The sequence below is a fragment of the Pongo pygmaeus genome, chromosome 8 (assembly GCF_028885625.2).
Source record: "Pongo pygmaeus isolate AG05252 chromosome 8, NHGRI_mPonPyg2-v2.0_pri, whole genome shotgun sequence".
Classification (NCBI taxonomy): domain Eukaryota; kingdom Metazoa; phylum Chordata; class Mammalia; order Primates; family Hominidae; genus Pongo; species Pongo pygmaeus.
Window position 1 is genome coordinate 29615550 of NC_072381.2, and position 18807 is coordinate 29634356.

At 38.7% G+C, this 18807-nt stretch overlaps 1 protein-coding gene across 4 annotated transcripts in view; it reads left to right on the forward strand.

Annotated features, from left to right (window-relative positions):
- WAC (WW domain containing adaptor with coiled-coil) overlaps positions 1-9287 on the forward strand; it is an 87787-nt gene extending 78500 nt beyond the window's left edge. For 3 of the 4 annotated variants that reach the window (XM_063669700.1, XM_063669702.1, XM_063669701.1), the window contains 5 exons: positions 362-510; positions 2872-2990; positions 4483-4672; positions 5977-6104; positions 7832-9287. In XM_063669700.1, coding sequence (XP_063525770.1) covers positions 362-510; positions 2872-2990; positions 4483-4672; positions 5977-6104; positions 7832-7901 — 656 coding nt within the window. In that variant the 3' untranslated portion in view covers positions 7902-9287. The remainder of the gene's footprint in view (positions 1-361; positions 511-2871; positions 2991-4482; positions 4673-5976; positions 6105-7831) is intronic. The other variant, XM_063669703.1, reaches the window with a different exon arrangement.
- Positions 9288-18807: the final 9520 nt, after the last annotated feature.

Genomic DNA, 18807 nt, shown 5'->3' on the forward strand with positions numbered 1-18807 from the left:
CCTCATGAGCAGGAGACTGCGTGGGATACCTGGGCCTAAATGTAGAATAAGAAAGAAGAAATAAGGATGGTGAGGAGGCCTTCCATGTGAGAATAGGTTCAGGCCTAGCTTCCTGTCCCAGCCACATAAAGGAGAGTGGGCCCCACTGGGTGTGCTTACCTCTGAACACACAGCTCACTTAGTCAGTGTGGCCCAGTGAGAAGGTCAGATTCTGATTTATTCCAATAAGTGTTCTCTGGGTAATATGGGGGTGGGGGGTTTAGAGTGATACAAATATCTTTGCCACATAATATTACAAAGGACTTTAGTTTTTTGTTTTGTTTTGTTTTTCTTTAAAATTAATTGCTTCCCTCTTTTACAGCCCAGCCATCTAATCAGTCTCCGATGTCTTTAACGTCCGATGCGTCATCCCCAAGATCATATGTTTCTCCAAGAATAAGCACACCTCAAACTAACACAGTCCCTATCAAACCTTTGATCAGTACTCCTCCTGTTTCATCACAGCCAAAGGTATGTCACCTTTGAGGGACATTTGGGAAAGAAACTACTTACTTTTGGAAAGTCAATAACATTTTAGAATCTGTTATAGAAAAAGCCCTCTGAGAATGAGGTGTAGTGGTGGAATGAATGACAGGTATGATAGTAGATGCAGCCTAGAATTTCTCAGTTCACTGAGGGATAGAGGGGGGCTTTGAATCTGTGCTACTTTAATACACCATCTGAGTCTGTTCCCTAATGGTTTTGGGATTTGTCACATAGAGAGTGAGATAAAGAGGATATACTGAGTCTTAATATTTATAGAATTTTCAAACTCCAAAAGACATGAATGAATGTGTTTTCCAGTGACTTTTCCATATTTGTATTTCAAAAATGAGGCAGTTTCTGTACTAAGAACTTAATGTATGTTTAACTTTCACATCATGAGAATCACTTGCTTTATTTAATAGATGAGAAAATCAAACTCTCAGTTAAGTTTTTGTGGTAGAGTCAGAATTTAAAACCTAGGTGTTTGTGAATACAGGGACCCATTTTACTAAGCTTATATTGCCCGTATTTGTCCCAGCAGAATCTTTACATGGTTGGCTCCATAGGTGCAGTTAGAAAATTGCTGGTCTAAATGGTAAATGTAGGGGGAATTTCTTTGGAGTAGTTTTGAAACAGTGGGCTGTTTCAAACTTTTTAATGCCAAATAATTCTTTGTAAGATCTTAAGCGGAAGCCCCAAAATAAAAATGCATTGAAATATAACTTGAAAGAGGTGGTTGGTCAGCTTTTAAGTCTTCCCATTTGTTCATCCCTTCCCTCCCTTGGCCATTGATCATTGCATGTTTTAGGGTCAATTTAGATTGATTTTTAAAATTCCAAGTTACAGTAGTTAGTTAATTATACCGTTCCTTATCATTTGCCAGTATTTAAAATGTGAGTTTTGGAGCTTAGAACTTGTCTTCAGGGTGGTATTTTAAGAGTATAGTAAATAGTGGCTAAAAGTGAAATAAGTGGTAGTATTGGTTTTATAGTCACTTGTAAACTGAGCATTTCAACTCCTTTAAGTAGGCTGGGTGCGGTGGCTCACAGCTATAATTACAGCACTTAGGAGGCCAAGGCAGGAGGATTGAATTAGGCCCTGGGCAATATAGCAAGACCCCATCTCTACAAAAATAATTTGAAAATTTGCTGGGGGAGGCTGAGGCAGGCGGATCACTTGAGGCCTGCAGTTGGAAACAAGCCTAGCCAACAGGCAAAACCCAGTCTCTACTAAAAGTACAAAAATTATCTGGGCGTGCTGGCACAGACCTATAATCCCAGCTACTCAGGCGGCTGAGGCATGAGAATCACTTGACCTGGGAAGTGGAGGTGCAGTTGAGCCAAGATCACGCCACTGCACTCCAGCCTGGGCAAGAGAGTGAAACTCTGAAAAACTTTCTTGTGCATGGCGATATGCACTACACAGGAGGCTGAGGTAGGAGAATCACCTGTGCCTGGGAATTCAAGGTTGGAGTGAGCCAAGATCACGTCACTCTGCACTCCAGACTAGGCAACCAGACTAAGACCCTGTCTCAAAAAAAAAAAAAAAAAAAAAAAAATCCTTTAAGCAGGTAGCTGTTCGTTTTTTGTGTTCCAAAAACTTCTTCAAGTTGTTTTTAAAATAATTGAACATTTGAGCTTTTATGTAGTGCTTACTAAAATGTTCTTTATAAGACTTGACTAGAATTCATAGGTAATATTCAGAAGTTAAGCAGGACATTCCAGATTTGTTAGGGAGAATTATTAATCATATCCCCTCACCCCACCAAAAGAAAAACAACAGTGAGGTGTGACTTAATCACAAAGGACTCCATCTGCCTTTGTGCCTCAATTTAGAGCTTATATTTTAAACTGCTTTTCTCTATGTGGCTTCTGAATATAATACATAATCCTGATTGGCAGTCATGGACTTCAGTCTACCTCTGTAGAGTAACATCTCTTTGAAAAACTCTCATGTTGAACTTTATATGGGCCATAACTCATTTTCTGATAGCCCAATCACATATTTCTCCATATCATTAAAATCTAAGCATCCATATGTGTATGATATGGTAGCATACATAATTTACTTTCATTGATATAAAAGTAACAGTAAATCAGAAGAGATAATAATGTATTGGAAAGAAAACTGAGCTGTAAAGGAGAACTAGTTTCTTACACTGGTTTGATGGGGAAGTAATTTTATGACCTTGGGCCATTTTCACAAAGAAATGAGATCTAAGTTACAGAACTTGACTGTCTTCTTTAAAACACCACATTTTACATGTTTTAAGACGATTACCTAGATTTTGGGGGGAGAGATGTGGATTAGATTTGGAGACCATCTCACCAGATTTTGACATTTCAGGTTAGTACTCCAGTAGTTAAGCAAGTACCAGTGTCACAGTCAGCCACACAGCAGCCTGTAACTGCTGACAAGCAGCAAGGTCATGAACCTGTCTCTCCTCGAAGTCTTCAGCGCTCAAGGTAGGTTGATATTGTATATTGAGACCACATTGTTTTATTTAATGATGGTACACTGCATTGTTTGAATATTATATCTGTAAAATAGAACTTAACCTTAAACTCCATGAATACCCTAAAGTAGGCTTATATGTTGTAAAATTTACAAAGACAAACCTGTATACAAGAGGTAGGTTATGGTCTCTAGTAGTGAAGCCCGGATTATTTTGAAGAAAGTGGCTCTTTAAAATTTTACACAGTGGAATATGACGGGGCTAAAGATTTGTGATACTTGTACCAGAAAGGCACACGATTTTACAATATTTGTTGGAATTACCTTACTTTTTAACCTCCTTATAGCAGTTTTGGTTTGAATATATTGATGAAAGCCAAAGTCTCGTATCTAAAACTTGGGCCAATGTTTCCCAACTGGTCCATGTCAGGCTTTCCCAGTAGCTTAACTGTGACCCTATACGGATGGCTTTTTAGATAGTTCTATACTACTGTATTGTGTTAGCACTTTTCTTTGTTCATTAACAACACAACTTTAAATGACATTTGTTGAATGAATGGTTTTCATTTGATTGATTTTCCTATTTTTTATTTCATGCTATGAGGTAGCAAAATAATTCAACTGTTGTTTTTATTGTTGTTTTCTAAACAAGCATTTCAGAACTTATACCTCCAAATGAGAGTTGTTCCCTTCAAAATAATCACCTTGGGAAGCTGTCTACTTACTCCAGCAATGTTGCCATTGCTCTGAACATTTTTGGGAAATTCTTCTTTTAAATTGTTTTTAGAGGCTGCAGTATTATTTTAAATATCCTCAGTGATGAAAACTCTTCATCCTTTGGGAGATTTAGTTTTTGGAAATAACTGAAATTCATTCAGAGCCAAGTCTGGTGAAGCAGGTAGGAGATCAACTTGGGTGATTAAATTTTTTGGTTCTCACCACCATATCCCCAACCCTGGCCCAAACCATTCAGTTTTAAAAGAAGATAAGAATCTCAGAGTGTAATTTTTTTGGTTTTGTTTTGCCACTGTGCTTGTTCAGTGCTATCCAATAAAATGTCTGTATTTTGCTTCACATTATTTCACCCTCTGATTCAGCAGTTCTGACGTTGAACAAAGGCAATATATATTTTTCCCTTATCTAGATGTATATGAGCAGTCTTCCGATGTGCATTATATCTACAGCTGTTAAAATGTGACTTTTTTTAGTTATATTATTAGTGTTTGTGGTACACAAAGTTAACAGGTTCTGCCCTCAGATTTGGAGAGTACAGTTTACATTTGACTCTGACAGTAGTGTTAAAAGGGCTTTTTCCCCCTAAAGTGTTTTGAGGAATAATATACTTTGGATTGTTAATTCTCTTTATTTGACATTAAAATAACAAATTTTTCTTAGGCATTTGGATATCTTTAAGTTAATAAAAGGTATTAACATGCAGTTTCTAGGATAAGGATACCCAGAAACTACTTTTAAACATACTACACATTCAATTCTGTTTTCTAGTAGCCAGAGAAGTCCATCACCTGGTCCCAATCATACTTCTAATAGTAGTAATGCATCAAATGCAACAGTTGTACCACAGAATTCTTCTGCCCGATCCACGTGTTCATTAACGCCTGCACTAGCAGCACACTTCAGTGAAAATCTCATAAAACACGTTCAAGGATGGCCTGCAGATCATGCAGAGAAGCAGGTACGTTATGTACAGCCTAGATTTTACCTTTGGATGATTAGCAAAACAGAATTTAATCAACTTTTAGAAAATCTAATGTGACCACTGAATTCAAGCAACATTTAAAATAATGAATCTCTAGCTTTGTAGTCATTTAAAAAATATTTGATATATAAGATAACTTTTCTGGTTTTACAAAATATTTTAACATAATTATAGCCACTGTTGTCAAGTACTCAGCAGTTAGCTCAGTGCTTAATGCCTTATATTTATTTTCTCTACTTCTTAAAACAGCTAAGCAGTGTAGATAAGAGTTTTCTCATTTTGCCATTGAAGTCCTTAAGACCAAATAGTGCATAAGACCTTGATCCCAGGGTCACCCAGTTAACAGTGATGTGGCTCAAAGCCGGTGTACTTTTTCCACTCAGCTTCTCTGATAGTTTTAGAATCAATTAGCACTGTTAATCTACTGGCCAAGCGCAGTGGCTCATACCTGTAATCCCAACACTTTGGGAGGCTGAGGCAGGTGGATCACTTGAGGCCAGCCAGGAGTTCGAGACCAGCCTGGCCAACATGGTGAAACCCCATCTCTAACCATAAGTATAAAAATTAGCCAGGCATGGTGGCATGCACCTGTAATTCCAGCTACTCGGGAGCCTGAGGCACCAGAATTACTTGAACCCAGGAGGCAGAAGTTGGAATGAGCCGAGATCGCACCACTGCACTCCAGCCTGGGTGACAGAGTGAGACTGTCTCAAAAAAAAAAAAAAAAAAAAACTTAATTTTCTATGACTCTCTCACTAGACTAGCAACTGGAAGTTAGGAAACATTTTGCTTTGGGATGAGAGACCTTAGGACATTCCAATTACTGCCATTTGCCTCTTTCTTTTTATCAGATAACTGACCATCTGGGGTGTTCGAAAGTTTACAGAGAATATGTTGTGTGTCTTATGATAGAGGAGTATAGTGAGGCTCTTGAATCAGTATCTAATACCTGAACTTGCAGAAATGACAATCTCTTTGGCTGACCCAGCATCTTTTATTAACCACAAATTATGAGTCCTTTCTTAGTGCTGTATTAGCTTCAGGTTGGAAATCCTATTTTCTCCAACTTAGAAGAGAAATATTAAAATAAGTACCTTCCACCCTTAGAGACAGTTTCATAAAACAAATTAATTTTCCCCATTAGATTCACCAGCGCATTTTTGTGTATTGAAGAGAAAAGGATTATTCTCTAATCCTAGTATAAAATTATACTCAGAAATTTAATGTTTTGTGTATGTTAATGTTTATATTTTATGTTTTGTTCATTTCTTTAATTACAGGCATCAAGATTACGTGAAGAAGCGCATAACATGGGAACTATTCACATGTCCGAAATTTGTACTGAATTAAAAAATTTAAGATCTTTAGTCCGAGTATGTGAAATTCAAGCAACTTTGCGAGAGCAAAGGTAAGTCTTTATATCACTGAAATATATTTTTATGTTTCTCAGGATTATGATTCTTAAATCGAACTAAATAATGTAAATCACATTTATGAAATGTAAAGTTCTCTTTGATACATTGATCACATTCTATCACTGCATTTTCATAAGTTAATAATATTTCTTGTGAAGGATAAAGCCTGTCGATTTTCTCTTAACCCATGATGAATGCTTCATTAGACTTTTCTCATAACTCCATAAGCTGCAATAATATATTATTGAAAAAATGAAATATTGACCACAACTAATTATAAATGTCCTCTCTTGCTGAGGGTGTTTCCATTGAAATTTCAGATTATTTGTCCTTGCAGCATCAATAGATCCCTTGAAAAGTATAGAAAGAATTTGTCTAGCAAGTTTAGTGTATCTGCTGTCTTAGTATTTTTCACCTGAACTCTTGTCTTGCATTTCTTAATCTAGTGTTTCACTCAAGTAGAATATCTAGGTCACAATAATAATAGCATAGGTATTTTTTTAAATGCCTATTACAGAATTGAGGACAAACTTGGCAATGGCTTTCTGTCCTGTCTGTGCAAGTCACAGAGTTACAGGTGGATTGAATCTTGTCAAGAAACCATAAATAATTAGTAAATACCAAATGGAGTTTATACTACAACTTGAAAAAGTAAGTTTATTTACAGTTACTAAAATATCTAGAGGTACTCTCTGAGTAACAACTTGGGTTCTTATACTCTCAGATTGCTCTGAAAGTAGTTCTAACAAACTTCATTTTGGCTTGTTACGTCATTCGACTTTTAGGAAATTATTATTGCATCTTAGGAAAACAGTATATACAGTCAAATATCAAGCCAGCCTGATTATGCCTAATTCATGTGTACAGGCAATAAATATTATAGTTCCCAGAAAAGAAGAGTAAAAACAGGAAATATTTTTACGTTCATGGGAATCTGGGTAACTGTGGGGTTTGTGTGTTTCAATTTTTGGTTTTTGGCTTCATTTTTATGTACCTACATCTACACTGAGAATTGCTCTTCTAAATGATTAATCTCTTACACCTGGTTAATTCTACTCTTTACTATATAGTGGGCCAGAAAACATGCAGTATAGGTTTATTTCATGTATAATAGCTACTGCTTTATTGTGATGATATGGTTTATAAAGTAAGAGCCAAAGGAATTATTAAGAAATTGTTAGAAAAGGCCGGGCGCGGTGGCTAACGCCTGTAATCCCAGCACTTTGGGAGGCCAAGGTGGGCGGATCACCTGAGGTCAGGAGTTCAAGACCAGCCTGGCCAACATGGCAAAACCCTGTCTCTACTAAAAATATAAAAATTAGCAGGGCATAAGGACAGGTGCCTGTAATCCCAGCTACTCAGAAGGCTGAGGCAGGAAGAATTGCTTGAACCCGGGAGGCAGAGATTGCAGTGAGTCAAGATTGCACCCCTGCACTCTAGCCTGGGAACAGAGCAAGACTCTGTCTCAAAAAATAAAATAAAAAGTTGTTAGAAAACTAAAACATCGTTTCATCATCCTGATACTTTAATAGATATTATGTATTAAATGTTTACTTTGTCTTAACTATAAACCAATTTATAGTTAAATAATTTTTTAAATTTTTTTGCCTTAATTAGAAATCACTTGTTTTAATTAAAAAAATTATAATTATAAAAGCTTGGGTTTTATGTAATATTTGTATATGTACACAGGTTCTAATGTCTGCTTTTTTTTTTTCAGGATACTATTTTTGAGACAACAAATTAAGGAACTTGAAAAGCTAAAAAATCAGAATTCCTTCATGGTGTGAAGATGTGAATAATTGCACATGGTTTTGAGAACAGAAACTGTAAATCTGTTGCCCAATCTTAACATTTTTGAGCTGCATTTAAGTAGACTTTGGACCGTTAAGCTGGGCAAAGGAAATGACAAGGGGACGGGGTCTGTGAGAGTCAATTCAGGGGAAAGATACAAGATTGATTTGTAAAACCCTTGAAATGTAGATTTCTTGTAGATGTATCCTTCACGTTGTAAATATGTTTTGTAGAGTGAAGCCATGGGAAGCCATGTGTAACAGAGCTTAGACATCCAAAACTAATCAATGCTGAGGTGGCTAAATACCTAGCCTTTTACATGTAAACCTGTCTGCAAAATTAGCTTTTTTAAAAAAAAAAAAAAAAATTGGGGGGGTTAATTTATCATTCAGAAATCTTGCATTTTCAAAAATTCAGTGCAAGCGCCAGGCGATCTGTGTCTAAGGATACGATTTTGAACCATATGGGCAGTGTACAAAATATGAAACAACTGTTTCCACACTTGCACCTGATCAAGAGCAGTGCTTCTCCATTTGTTTTGCAGAGAAATGTTTTTCATTTCCCGTGTGTTTCCATTTCCCTCTGAAATTCTGATTTTATCCATTTTTTAAGGCTCCTCTTTATCTCCTTTCTTAAGGCACTGTTGCTATGGCACTTTTCTATAACCTTTTCATTCCTGTGTACAGTAGCTTAAAATTGCAGTGATTGAGCATAACCTACTTGTTTGTATAAATTATTGAAATCCATTTGCACCCTGTAAGAATGGACTTAAAAGTACTGCTGGACAGGCATGTGTGCTCAAAGTACATTGATTGCTCAAATATAAGGAAATGGCCCAATGAACGTGGTTGTGGGAGGGGAAAGAGGAAACAGAGCTAGTCAGATGTGAATTGTATCTGTTGTAATAAACATGTTAAAACAAACAAAAATTGTTATTTTTCTTTTCCTTCGGTCAGTGCACATTAGCATTTGAACTACCTGGGGATTCTTTATCAGAACTGTTCTTGTTGAATATTTATACTTAATTGAAATAATTCCTTAAGGGAGGTTTTGTTTAAAACGTATTAACAGGAAATTGTGTATAAGATATTTAATGAAATAAGAAATTCAACAAGAATGATTAAGTCACTTCCCAAGTGGTTGTCATTTGTTAAACTCTGGTTTACCTGTCTTGCTATTATGACATTTCATTTGGAAGGATGTTTGTGTTGTAGCTAACTGTTCAAGTCTGGTGCTGACTGCTGTTCTTAGCCATCACAAAACGCTAAATTTGTGTAATTGGAGCTTCCTGCTGTTATCTGGAAATAGCAGGAAAGCGCAGCTTTGTATATTGTTTCCTAAAGTATATTAAAATAAAAAAAGAAACTATTGCTACTATAAAATTACCTTGACTTTTTTTTTCCTTTGCTAAAATATTAGTCACATAGCCTTAGCTTCACACTGCCAGTAATGTATCAAATCACAAGGGTTTCCACATGAAAAAAATATTTTCTTCCCCCACAAAAAAACTTTTACCATCAAAATCTTGCCATCTGATTTAGAAAGGTGTTTTTTCTTCTTTTTTTTTTTTTTTAAATTGGTTTAGGGTTTTTTGGTGACTTTTTTTTTTTTTTCTGTTGGGGCAGATAAGTGCTTCCAAAACTGGCAGCACCAAGGGCTTATTTTTTATGTTAGACATCAATGTCAATGTTACTACATTCTCAGATGCTAACATAAATTTTGAAATTGCTCTTGTGCTTTAAGCATGTATTTAAAGTATGGAAGTTAAATGTTCAGGCTTTTCAGTAAGCTCATAAAGTTAACTGTAAGCGATAGTGTTGGTGTTTTCTAAAATACAAAAATGCTCCAGTGTAATTAAAAGAATTAAAATCTTATACTGGAAGATACTTTCCTGTAATTTAAGAATACTTTTTAAATGTAAGAAAAGACATGTCATTAATTTATTGTCATGTTTATACCTCTGTGAGATTGTTAACATCTGCTGAATTTAATTAGTGCATGTAAATGAAACCCCAAAGAGCTGTGTGTTAAGCTAGAAACCTTACTGTATCTTTTCTGGAAAGAAGTGAGCAATTTGTTGTAATAGGCAAATGTTTCCTGATCAGATGGCAATTTGTGATTTAGGTAAATTTGAATTTGATTTGCTTATAGTCTACTGGTCTGTGTACCTATGTTTTGTTTTTCAAAAAAGTTTACATCCCTAAATGAATTAGTCACATATATTTAAGAGAAGACGCCCAATTTGACATTTCTTAATAGTAAATTTTTTTTTTTTCTTGAGACAGAGTTTCACTCTTGTTGCCCAGGCTGGAGTGCAATGGCACGATCTCAGCTCGCCGCAACCTCCGGCTCCCGGGTTCAAGCGATTCTCCTGCCTCAGCGTTCCAAGTAGCTGGGATTACAGGCATGCACCACCACCCCTGGCTAATTTTGTATTTTTAGTAGAGATGGGGTTTCTCCATGTTGGTCAGGCTGGTCTCGAACTGCCAACCTCAGGTGATCTGCCTGCCTTGGCCTCCCAAAGTGCTGGGAATACAGGCGTGAGCCACCGCTCCTGGCTAGTAGTGAATTTTTAAACAGAAAATCTAAAATTTTGTGGAAATATTTTAAATATTGGACCTTACTACAGACATGGTATCCAGCTCCTAATCTTAACTAGGGAATATCTATTAAAATAAGCATAATGTTCTGGACTGGAATATTCCTTATCTAGTTGGCTATGGATTTGAACATGTACCTTGGTTTAGATAATTTGAAAATAGAAATACTGAATAGCCTCTAGGGGACTTGAGTGGCTTTTTTTCCCCCGCTGTTTTAAAAGATTAGTAGTCTCTATTCAAACTTTTAAAATGTCGTGGTATTGTAACAATATATTTGATGAAAGAAGGTTAGACTCCCCTGAAGAACCAGCTTTCGTACGCTTTTTATTTTTCTAACTTGTCTAACCTGATTTTAAAACGACTGTAATTCCAGACTAAAAACATGCTTCAGCCCTGTTTCAAGACATTATGCTTCTTTTAACAGTCCAGATTAGTAGTTTTATTTTTCTTCTAAATCTTTATGTTTCACACTTGTAAAATCTTGGGAAGGAGGTTCTTAAAACTTTGCCAGGAATTGTTACCCATTTCCAAAACAGTTTATTATGTTCAAAAACCACCATATCTTTGAGGGACTGTTTTAAAGGGGAGAGGGCAATGCGGGAAATAATTCACTCTGCGCACCGGAACTATTGTAGTTCAGGACTTCCAGCTACTGTATTTAGATGTTGGGTTTGAATATACAGATTTCTTTTCAATACCTGTAAATACGGCTATATTCTTGTATTTGTACGGGAGTGTACAAAATGACACTGAAAAGTAATAAATATGTTTTGACTATATTGTGCAGTTATTTCAGAACTGTTTTGAAAGTCTTAGAATGCATAATTTGCATTTGAATAAGGAAATTTAAAATACAGATTACTGCTGAAATTTTAATCAGTCGGTGTGTTTCAATAGTCTCTGAAACATTTTAGTGAAAATCATGACGTAAAGTTGGGATTCTTTGGGTCCTGCTCTAATTTGCGGTACCCTCCTTTTCCTGATCATGACCTTTGATAGTGCCCTGAAGTGCAGCCTGCCTAGAAGATCTCATCCAGGCTCTTGGCTCTAAAAACCCCTTCATGTGCTACTTTACATCCCGATTATCTCCAGCCCTGATCTCTTTGAGTTCCCAAAAACAGTCCACTTAGATGCTTTCCTTAACACAGCATGCGCTCCAAAAAGAACTCACAGTTTGTGCCTCAGATTATTCTCCTCTCCTAGTTTTTTAGTAATTGACACCATCATTGTTAAAGTTGCCCAAAACCCAAATCAAGTCATCCTTTATTTTTTTCTAACACTCCGTATTTAATCCATCAAGACCCACAAGCTCCGTATTTGAAAATGTTTCCTTAATGTTCACCTCTCTAGTCCAATCCACAGTCATCTTTGAACCAAGTCCCTGCCACAACCCCTAAGCTTTCTGCTTCGACTCGGATGTCCCGAGGTTCTCTCCGCCCCGCCTCTGCGCACACACAACCTGTTCTCCAGCAGGCCGTTCTGTTCATAATCTTGCAATGATTCACACTCAGAATAAAACCCAGAGCTCATACCATGGCTTGCGTGTTCAAGCCCCTGGTTATTGCCGCGTTTTCATCGCTGCGGTCTCTCCTTGCGGGTTTGCTTTCCTCTGCCTAGAAAGCTCGTGATAGAAATTGGTACAGCTTGCTGCCCCTTTATCAGTCTCCTCAAAGAGACCTTTCATGGGCCAGGTGCAGTGGCTTACCCTTGTAATCCTAGCACTTGGGAGGTTAAGGTGGAAGGATTGCTTGAGCTCGAGTTTGAGACCAGCCTTAGTGAGACTTTCCTGATGGCTCAGACTATCTAAAAGCACCCTCCATCACTCTTTCTTCACTGAAGTTTTCTTCAAAAGAAAACCAGATGTGTTGAGTGAATTGTGAATGTTTAAAGGGCTTTGGACGAATCTGAACCTGTGAAGATGTAAAAAGGTTAATGAATTTTTTTTTTCGTTTTGATTTTGGTCCCTTCACCTTGAGAGATGGAAAAGGAACAGCAAGTAGCATTTTTTAAAAAAAATGATTACACTTTATGATTGGTCACCGAAACCTAACTGCAAACCTGTCCTAAATTGTTAGCATATGTAGTCTCTAAGCAAGGGTAACCAACTAAACCAGTAATCATAGCCTAAGAGGGACCAGTAAGCATATTCCTAAGAGGAACACATTTTAGGAGTAAATAAGCCAATGAGAAATGAGATGCTGCTTCTGATGTGACAATCTTGGGGAGATGGACTGGTAGGAGGAAGTGACCCTGCTTCTAAAGCCAGTATTGGGTGAGGCATGGGGGTTGGAGATTGTCCTGGTTTCACTAGGTAGGACTGAACCTGTGGTTTAGAAGATGCTTTGACATCCATCCAGCACCCTTCTGACTTCTAGAACACGAATCAGGCACTCATCACATTCTAAGCTGTGTCACTAATAGAACATCTGTACTACCCATACCCATCTTAAAGGAAAAAGGCTAGGATGTAAGAATTGCCTGCCTTTGCAATGGATGGGAAGATTTAAGATTGAACAGAACTTGATGCCACTGTTTTTCCCCATAAATGAGCTTCCTTTTTTAAGATGCCTTCTGTTAATTGCCCAATTTGATCAGCGTATGTAAGTGTGCTAGTATGAACTGTTTCTTACACTTTTAGGCAGTTCAAGGGCTTTATATTGGGACAACAGAATGTAAGGACAGTGATTTTTGTCATTTTTGTGTCTTATGTATCCCCATCACCTAGAAGAATCAACACATGTTGGAGAAGCAACAGATATTTGTCAATAAGCCTTTTAAATTTCACGTTTTGCCCCACATTTTGATGCCTTGACATTTTATTACCTTTATGAACTAAAACTGTTAAAGTGATAAGCTGAAAATACTACCATGGTTGGTGAGGGCTCTCACTTTTAAAATGTCAAGAGTAGTTTCAGGCTACACTTGTCTGTATCTTCACAAGCACAAGAGTTCCAAAGATACTATCTAAAATACAGTGGTATGAAAAAAAATGCTCAATATCATTAATCAGGGAAATGGAAATCAAAACCATGAGATATCAACTCCACTTTTGACTATTATCAGATGAAAAATAACATGCTGGCAAGGATTGGAGAAAAGAGAACTCAATCACTATTGGTGGGAATGTGACACTAGTACAGCCATTATGGAGAGCGGTATGGAGTTTCCTTAAGAAACTACAAATAGGCCAGGCACAGTGGTGCATGCCTGTAATCCCAGCTACTCAGGAGGCTGAGGCAAGAGAATCGCTTGAACTCGGGAGGCAGAGATTGCAGTGGGCTAAGATCATGCCACTGCACTCCAGCCTGGGCGACACAGCAAGGCACTGTCTTAAAAAACAAACAACAATACAAATAGAACGACCATATGATCCAGCAATTCCATTAGTAGCATTTCCTGTATCTAAAGAAAAGCGTGTATCAGAGATATCTGCAACCCCATGTTTACTGCAGCAAGCACTATTCACAATAGCTAAGATAGAGAATCAACTTAAGTGTCTATCAGTGGATGGATATAAGTGTGGTACGTATACACAATGGAATACTATTTGGCCATTAAAAAAATGAAATCCTGTCATTCCCTGGAGGACATTATGTTTAGTGAAATAAGCCAGGAACAGAAAGATACATACTTCTCATATGCAGAACCTAAACAAGTTGATATCACAGAAGTAGAAAGTGGTTACTAGAGGCTGGGAAGGGGAGAGGGAATAGGGAGAAACTGGTTAATTGGTTAAAGGATATAAAATTACAGCTAGACGGGAGAAATAAAAGTGTTCTATAGCACAGTAGGCTGTCTAGTTAATTTTTTTTTTTCTTTTGAGATGGAGTCTCACTCTGTTGCCCAGGCTGGAGTACAGCCTGGGCTCACTGCAACCTCTGCTTCCCAGGTTCAAGCTCTCACTGCAACCATCTCGGCTCATTGCAACCTCCACCTCCCAAGTTCAAGCAATTCTCCTGCCTCAGCCTCCTGAGTAGCCAGGATTACAGGCACCTGCCATTATGCCCAGCTAATTTTTGTATTTTTGTAGAGATGGGGTTCCACCATGTTGGTCAGGCTGGTCTTGAACTCCTGACCTCAGGTGATCCACCCGCCTCAGCCTACCAAAGTTCTGGGATTACACGTGTGAGCCACCATGCCCAGCGCGCCCAGAGGTTCCTCTTTTAAATGTGCAAAAAACTTTCCAGTTTGAACACAGTGTGAATTGCCTTCAAGAAATCTCACAGGGATTAGGTCATAACAGTGGAGCCCTGCAGGCAGGCCTGGGACAAAAAGATGCAGATCTGGGGAAGGAGAGGCTTCATTACAAAATCCTTTTCACAGCTTTTCCCTCAGTGGGGTTTCCAATTAGGTGAATGAATTGCAAAATTTTTTCAACATTTACTTTGGTTAAATGCATATCTCCCAGAAGAATTTGTCAGATGACGGGAGCGATTAACTTCAGAAATGGACGCACTCTCTGGTTCCCACGATCCTGGTGAGATCTTTTCATTCTACTTCTTCCACACATGCCCGTTCCCACTCTGCCCCAACCCCTCAAGACAAGATATCAACTAGCACTTTGGGAACCTTAATCCAGTTTCTTCATCTATTGTTATTTTCCATGTGGACTTTGCTGGAGCTAGCATTTCCTGCTTTAGTGTAAAAACAGAAAAGTGTTAGAAAAGCTGCTGGTAGAGAATGAAGGTGAGAACCTAGGAAGAGAAATGTGTCTGTGTCCAGCCCTAGAGGAAGGAACTGAGCTGTTCCCATGTAGTTGAACCAGGAAAGAAGAAAACTGTGCCTGGGGACAAAGTCAACGCAAACTGCAGAGCAAATGTCAAGCCTTTCCATTGATGCCTTGGCAGTCACTCATCATGAGGATCCCCTTGTCTGCATCCTCTCTGCTTCCAAAGAATCACTGATGATGGTCAATAGGAGGTTCTTGCTGCAAATCACTCTGGTGAATTGCATTTAATGCCATGTAAGGTTTACCATGTTTTGTTTGGTTGGGGCCACTGAGCTGCTCAGGCAGGGGAAGACTGCATATCTCCAAGAAGGTTTAATGCTACCACTGAGGTTCTTGGCTGGAATCCATCCCACATCATTCAGCTTGCTCGTTAGTACCATGCAGCGCCTAGGAGTCCCACTCATATGGAAGGGCACTCATGTGAGCTTTCCTAAGTGTGGATGTTTGACATTCCAGCTGTCTCTCCTCTCTCCTCACTTAACAGTGATGCTGTGACTTTTTATTTTGAAAAATATCAAACGTATAAAAAGTTGAAAGAACTATACAGTAAGCACTACTCATACATTCCCCATTGAGATTCAATGATTAACATGGTCCTATTTCTCTACCTCTCTTTCTCTGTCTCTGTATGCTCTTTTGTTTGAACCATTTGAAAGCCAATTGTAGACGTGGTGGGACATATCCCTACACACTTTAGTGTGACTCTCCTAAGAATAAGGCCATTATCCTACATAACTGTAATAGGTTGGGCATGGTGGCTCACACCTGTAATCACAGCATTTTGGGAGGCCAAAGCAGGCAGATCACTTGAGGTCAGGGGTTTGAGACCAGACTGAGCAACATGGTGAAACCCCATCTCTACTAAAAATACAAAAATTAGCCAGGCGTGGTGGTGCATGCCTGTAGTCCCAGCCACTTGCGAGACTGAGGTACAAGAATCACTTGAACCTGGGAGGTGGAGGTTGCAGTGAGCCGAAATCGCACCATTGCACTCCAGCCTGGGTGACAGAGCGAGACTGTCTCAAAAAAAAAATATATATATATATACACACACACACATATATACACACATATACACATATACACACATATATACATATATACACATATATATACACACATATATACACATATATACACACATATACACACATATATACACATATATACACACATATATACACACATATATACATATATACACATATATACATATATACATACATATATACACATATATACATATATACATACATATATACATATATACACACATATATACACATATACACACATATATACACACATACACACATATACACACATATACACACATATACACACATATACACACATTACACACATATACACACATATATACACATATACATATATACACATACACACATATACATATATACACATACACACACATATACACACATATATACACACATATATACACATATATACACATATATACACACACATATATACACATATACACATATACATATATACACATATATACACACATATATACACATATACACATATATACACATATATACACACATATACACATATATACACACATATATACACATATACACATATATACACATATATACACATACATACATATATACACATATATACACATATATACACACATACACACATATACACACATATATACACATATATACACATATATACACACATATATATACACACATATATATACACACATATATATACACACATATATACACACACACACATATATATATATATATATACTGTCATCACAAAAGCAAACACAATTTGATGGAATTTGGGGACAGGAATAATTAGAGAAATATCCCTATGGAGGTCAAAGCAGAGGAGGTTTCACATTCTATTGTGCAAGCAGGCTTTTCCAATTACTCGCTACAAGCATACTTAAATGTTTTACAATGAGCATGTTCTTTTGGAGTCAGAACGAAAAAAATACAAAACCTTTTAAAGCAGCGGTCAGGAACATTGGGTCTCAGCCATGTCTGTGGTGGCCACTGGGCCTGTCATGGGCCTTCAACACCAGGTGGCAGTGTTGGGCTACATTCAGCAAGCCGGTACTAACCGGTGAGAAGCCTCCCTGGGAAACGGGATGGGGCAAGAGAAAGGTGGTTGCACTTTCAAAGTAAATGTCAGAACTTCAAGTAAACCCCTAAAGACATAGGAAGGGGGAAATGACGGAGAACTTAATGAACATACCTCTTTTGGGGGAAGATGTTCTATACATTGTCTCAGGAGGCTGATCTACTGAATTCAAACCCTCATTCTGTCCCCTCCTAGTTGACTTGCCATGTACAAGCAACTTGACCCAGAGAATGCTGGGTTTTGTTTTATCCTATGTAGGATAACTGGCAGGCATACGGGTGACAAAAGCCCTGTGCACAGGGCCTGACACCGTGCAAGTGCATACAACGTGCTGGCTACTTAACTATGATGACTCACTTCTCTCCACAACTGAGCCACTGCTGGCTTTGTCCTCTCGAAAACCTCTTCTGCCTCTGCTCTAGGCACCTTGTTTGCAGAGCTACCTGGGTATGGGTGGACAGTGGCTTCTTTTGCAGAGTCAGGGAGGTGGACAGCACCCACACGTTGAGAGCAGGACTGCGTCACAGGCTGCAAGCACAGGAGAGTTCTCCATTGGCCTCCAGAGTCCCTCCTGTAGCATAAGTGTACTTATACCTGATGGACAAAGAATCTTGATTTTGGGTTCAGAATACATTGGCACAAAGCCACCCTAGAATGGAAACATCCAGGCCCTCGGCCGGCTTTGCCAAGCTCCTTCCGGAGCATGCACAGTAGCTGCTTTGCTTCATAGGATGGCATCAGCCTTCTCCTAAGAAGCAGGTTGGAGAGGACTCGGGGTCACTGGGTGGCTCATCCCAGCCAGCAAGCTGACCCAGAGCCCTCCCTGACAGCTCTTGCCACTGCCCACCTCCACCCAAAGTTGCACCTATTTCTTCTACCTGCTGCTGGTGTGTGCCCTCCCTTATCAGAGCTCCTCTTGCCCCTTTCTCCTGGGAATGCCTACCTCTTCCTCTAGGTATCTGCACCCAGCATCGTTCAAGAGCTGGGCAAATGCCCCTTCTTAGTGCAGATCCACTCTGCTATCTCCAGCTGTTGCCTCTGCCTGGAATGATCCCCCAAGAGTCTCAGGTGATTGGTTCCTTCACACCTCCTAGATCTCAGCTGCAGTGCCCCTCCCCAGGGGACCTTCCCTTCCTAGTCTCGCTATCCTGTTACTCTGGTTATTTTCTTTTTCTTTGTTTTTTTTTTTTTTTTTTGAGATGGAGTTTTGCTCTATCACCCAGGCTGGAGTGCAGTGGTGCGATCTCGGCTCACTGCAACCTCCACCTCCCGGGTTCAAGCAATTCTCCTGCCTCAGCCTCCCAAGTAGCCGGGATTACAGGCGCCTGCCACCGTGCCCAGCTAATTTCTGTATTTTTAGTAGAGAAGGGATTTCACCATGCTGTCCAGGCTGGTCTTCAACTCCCGACCTCAGGTGATCCGCCTGCCTCA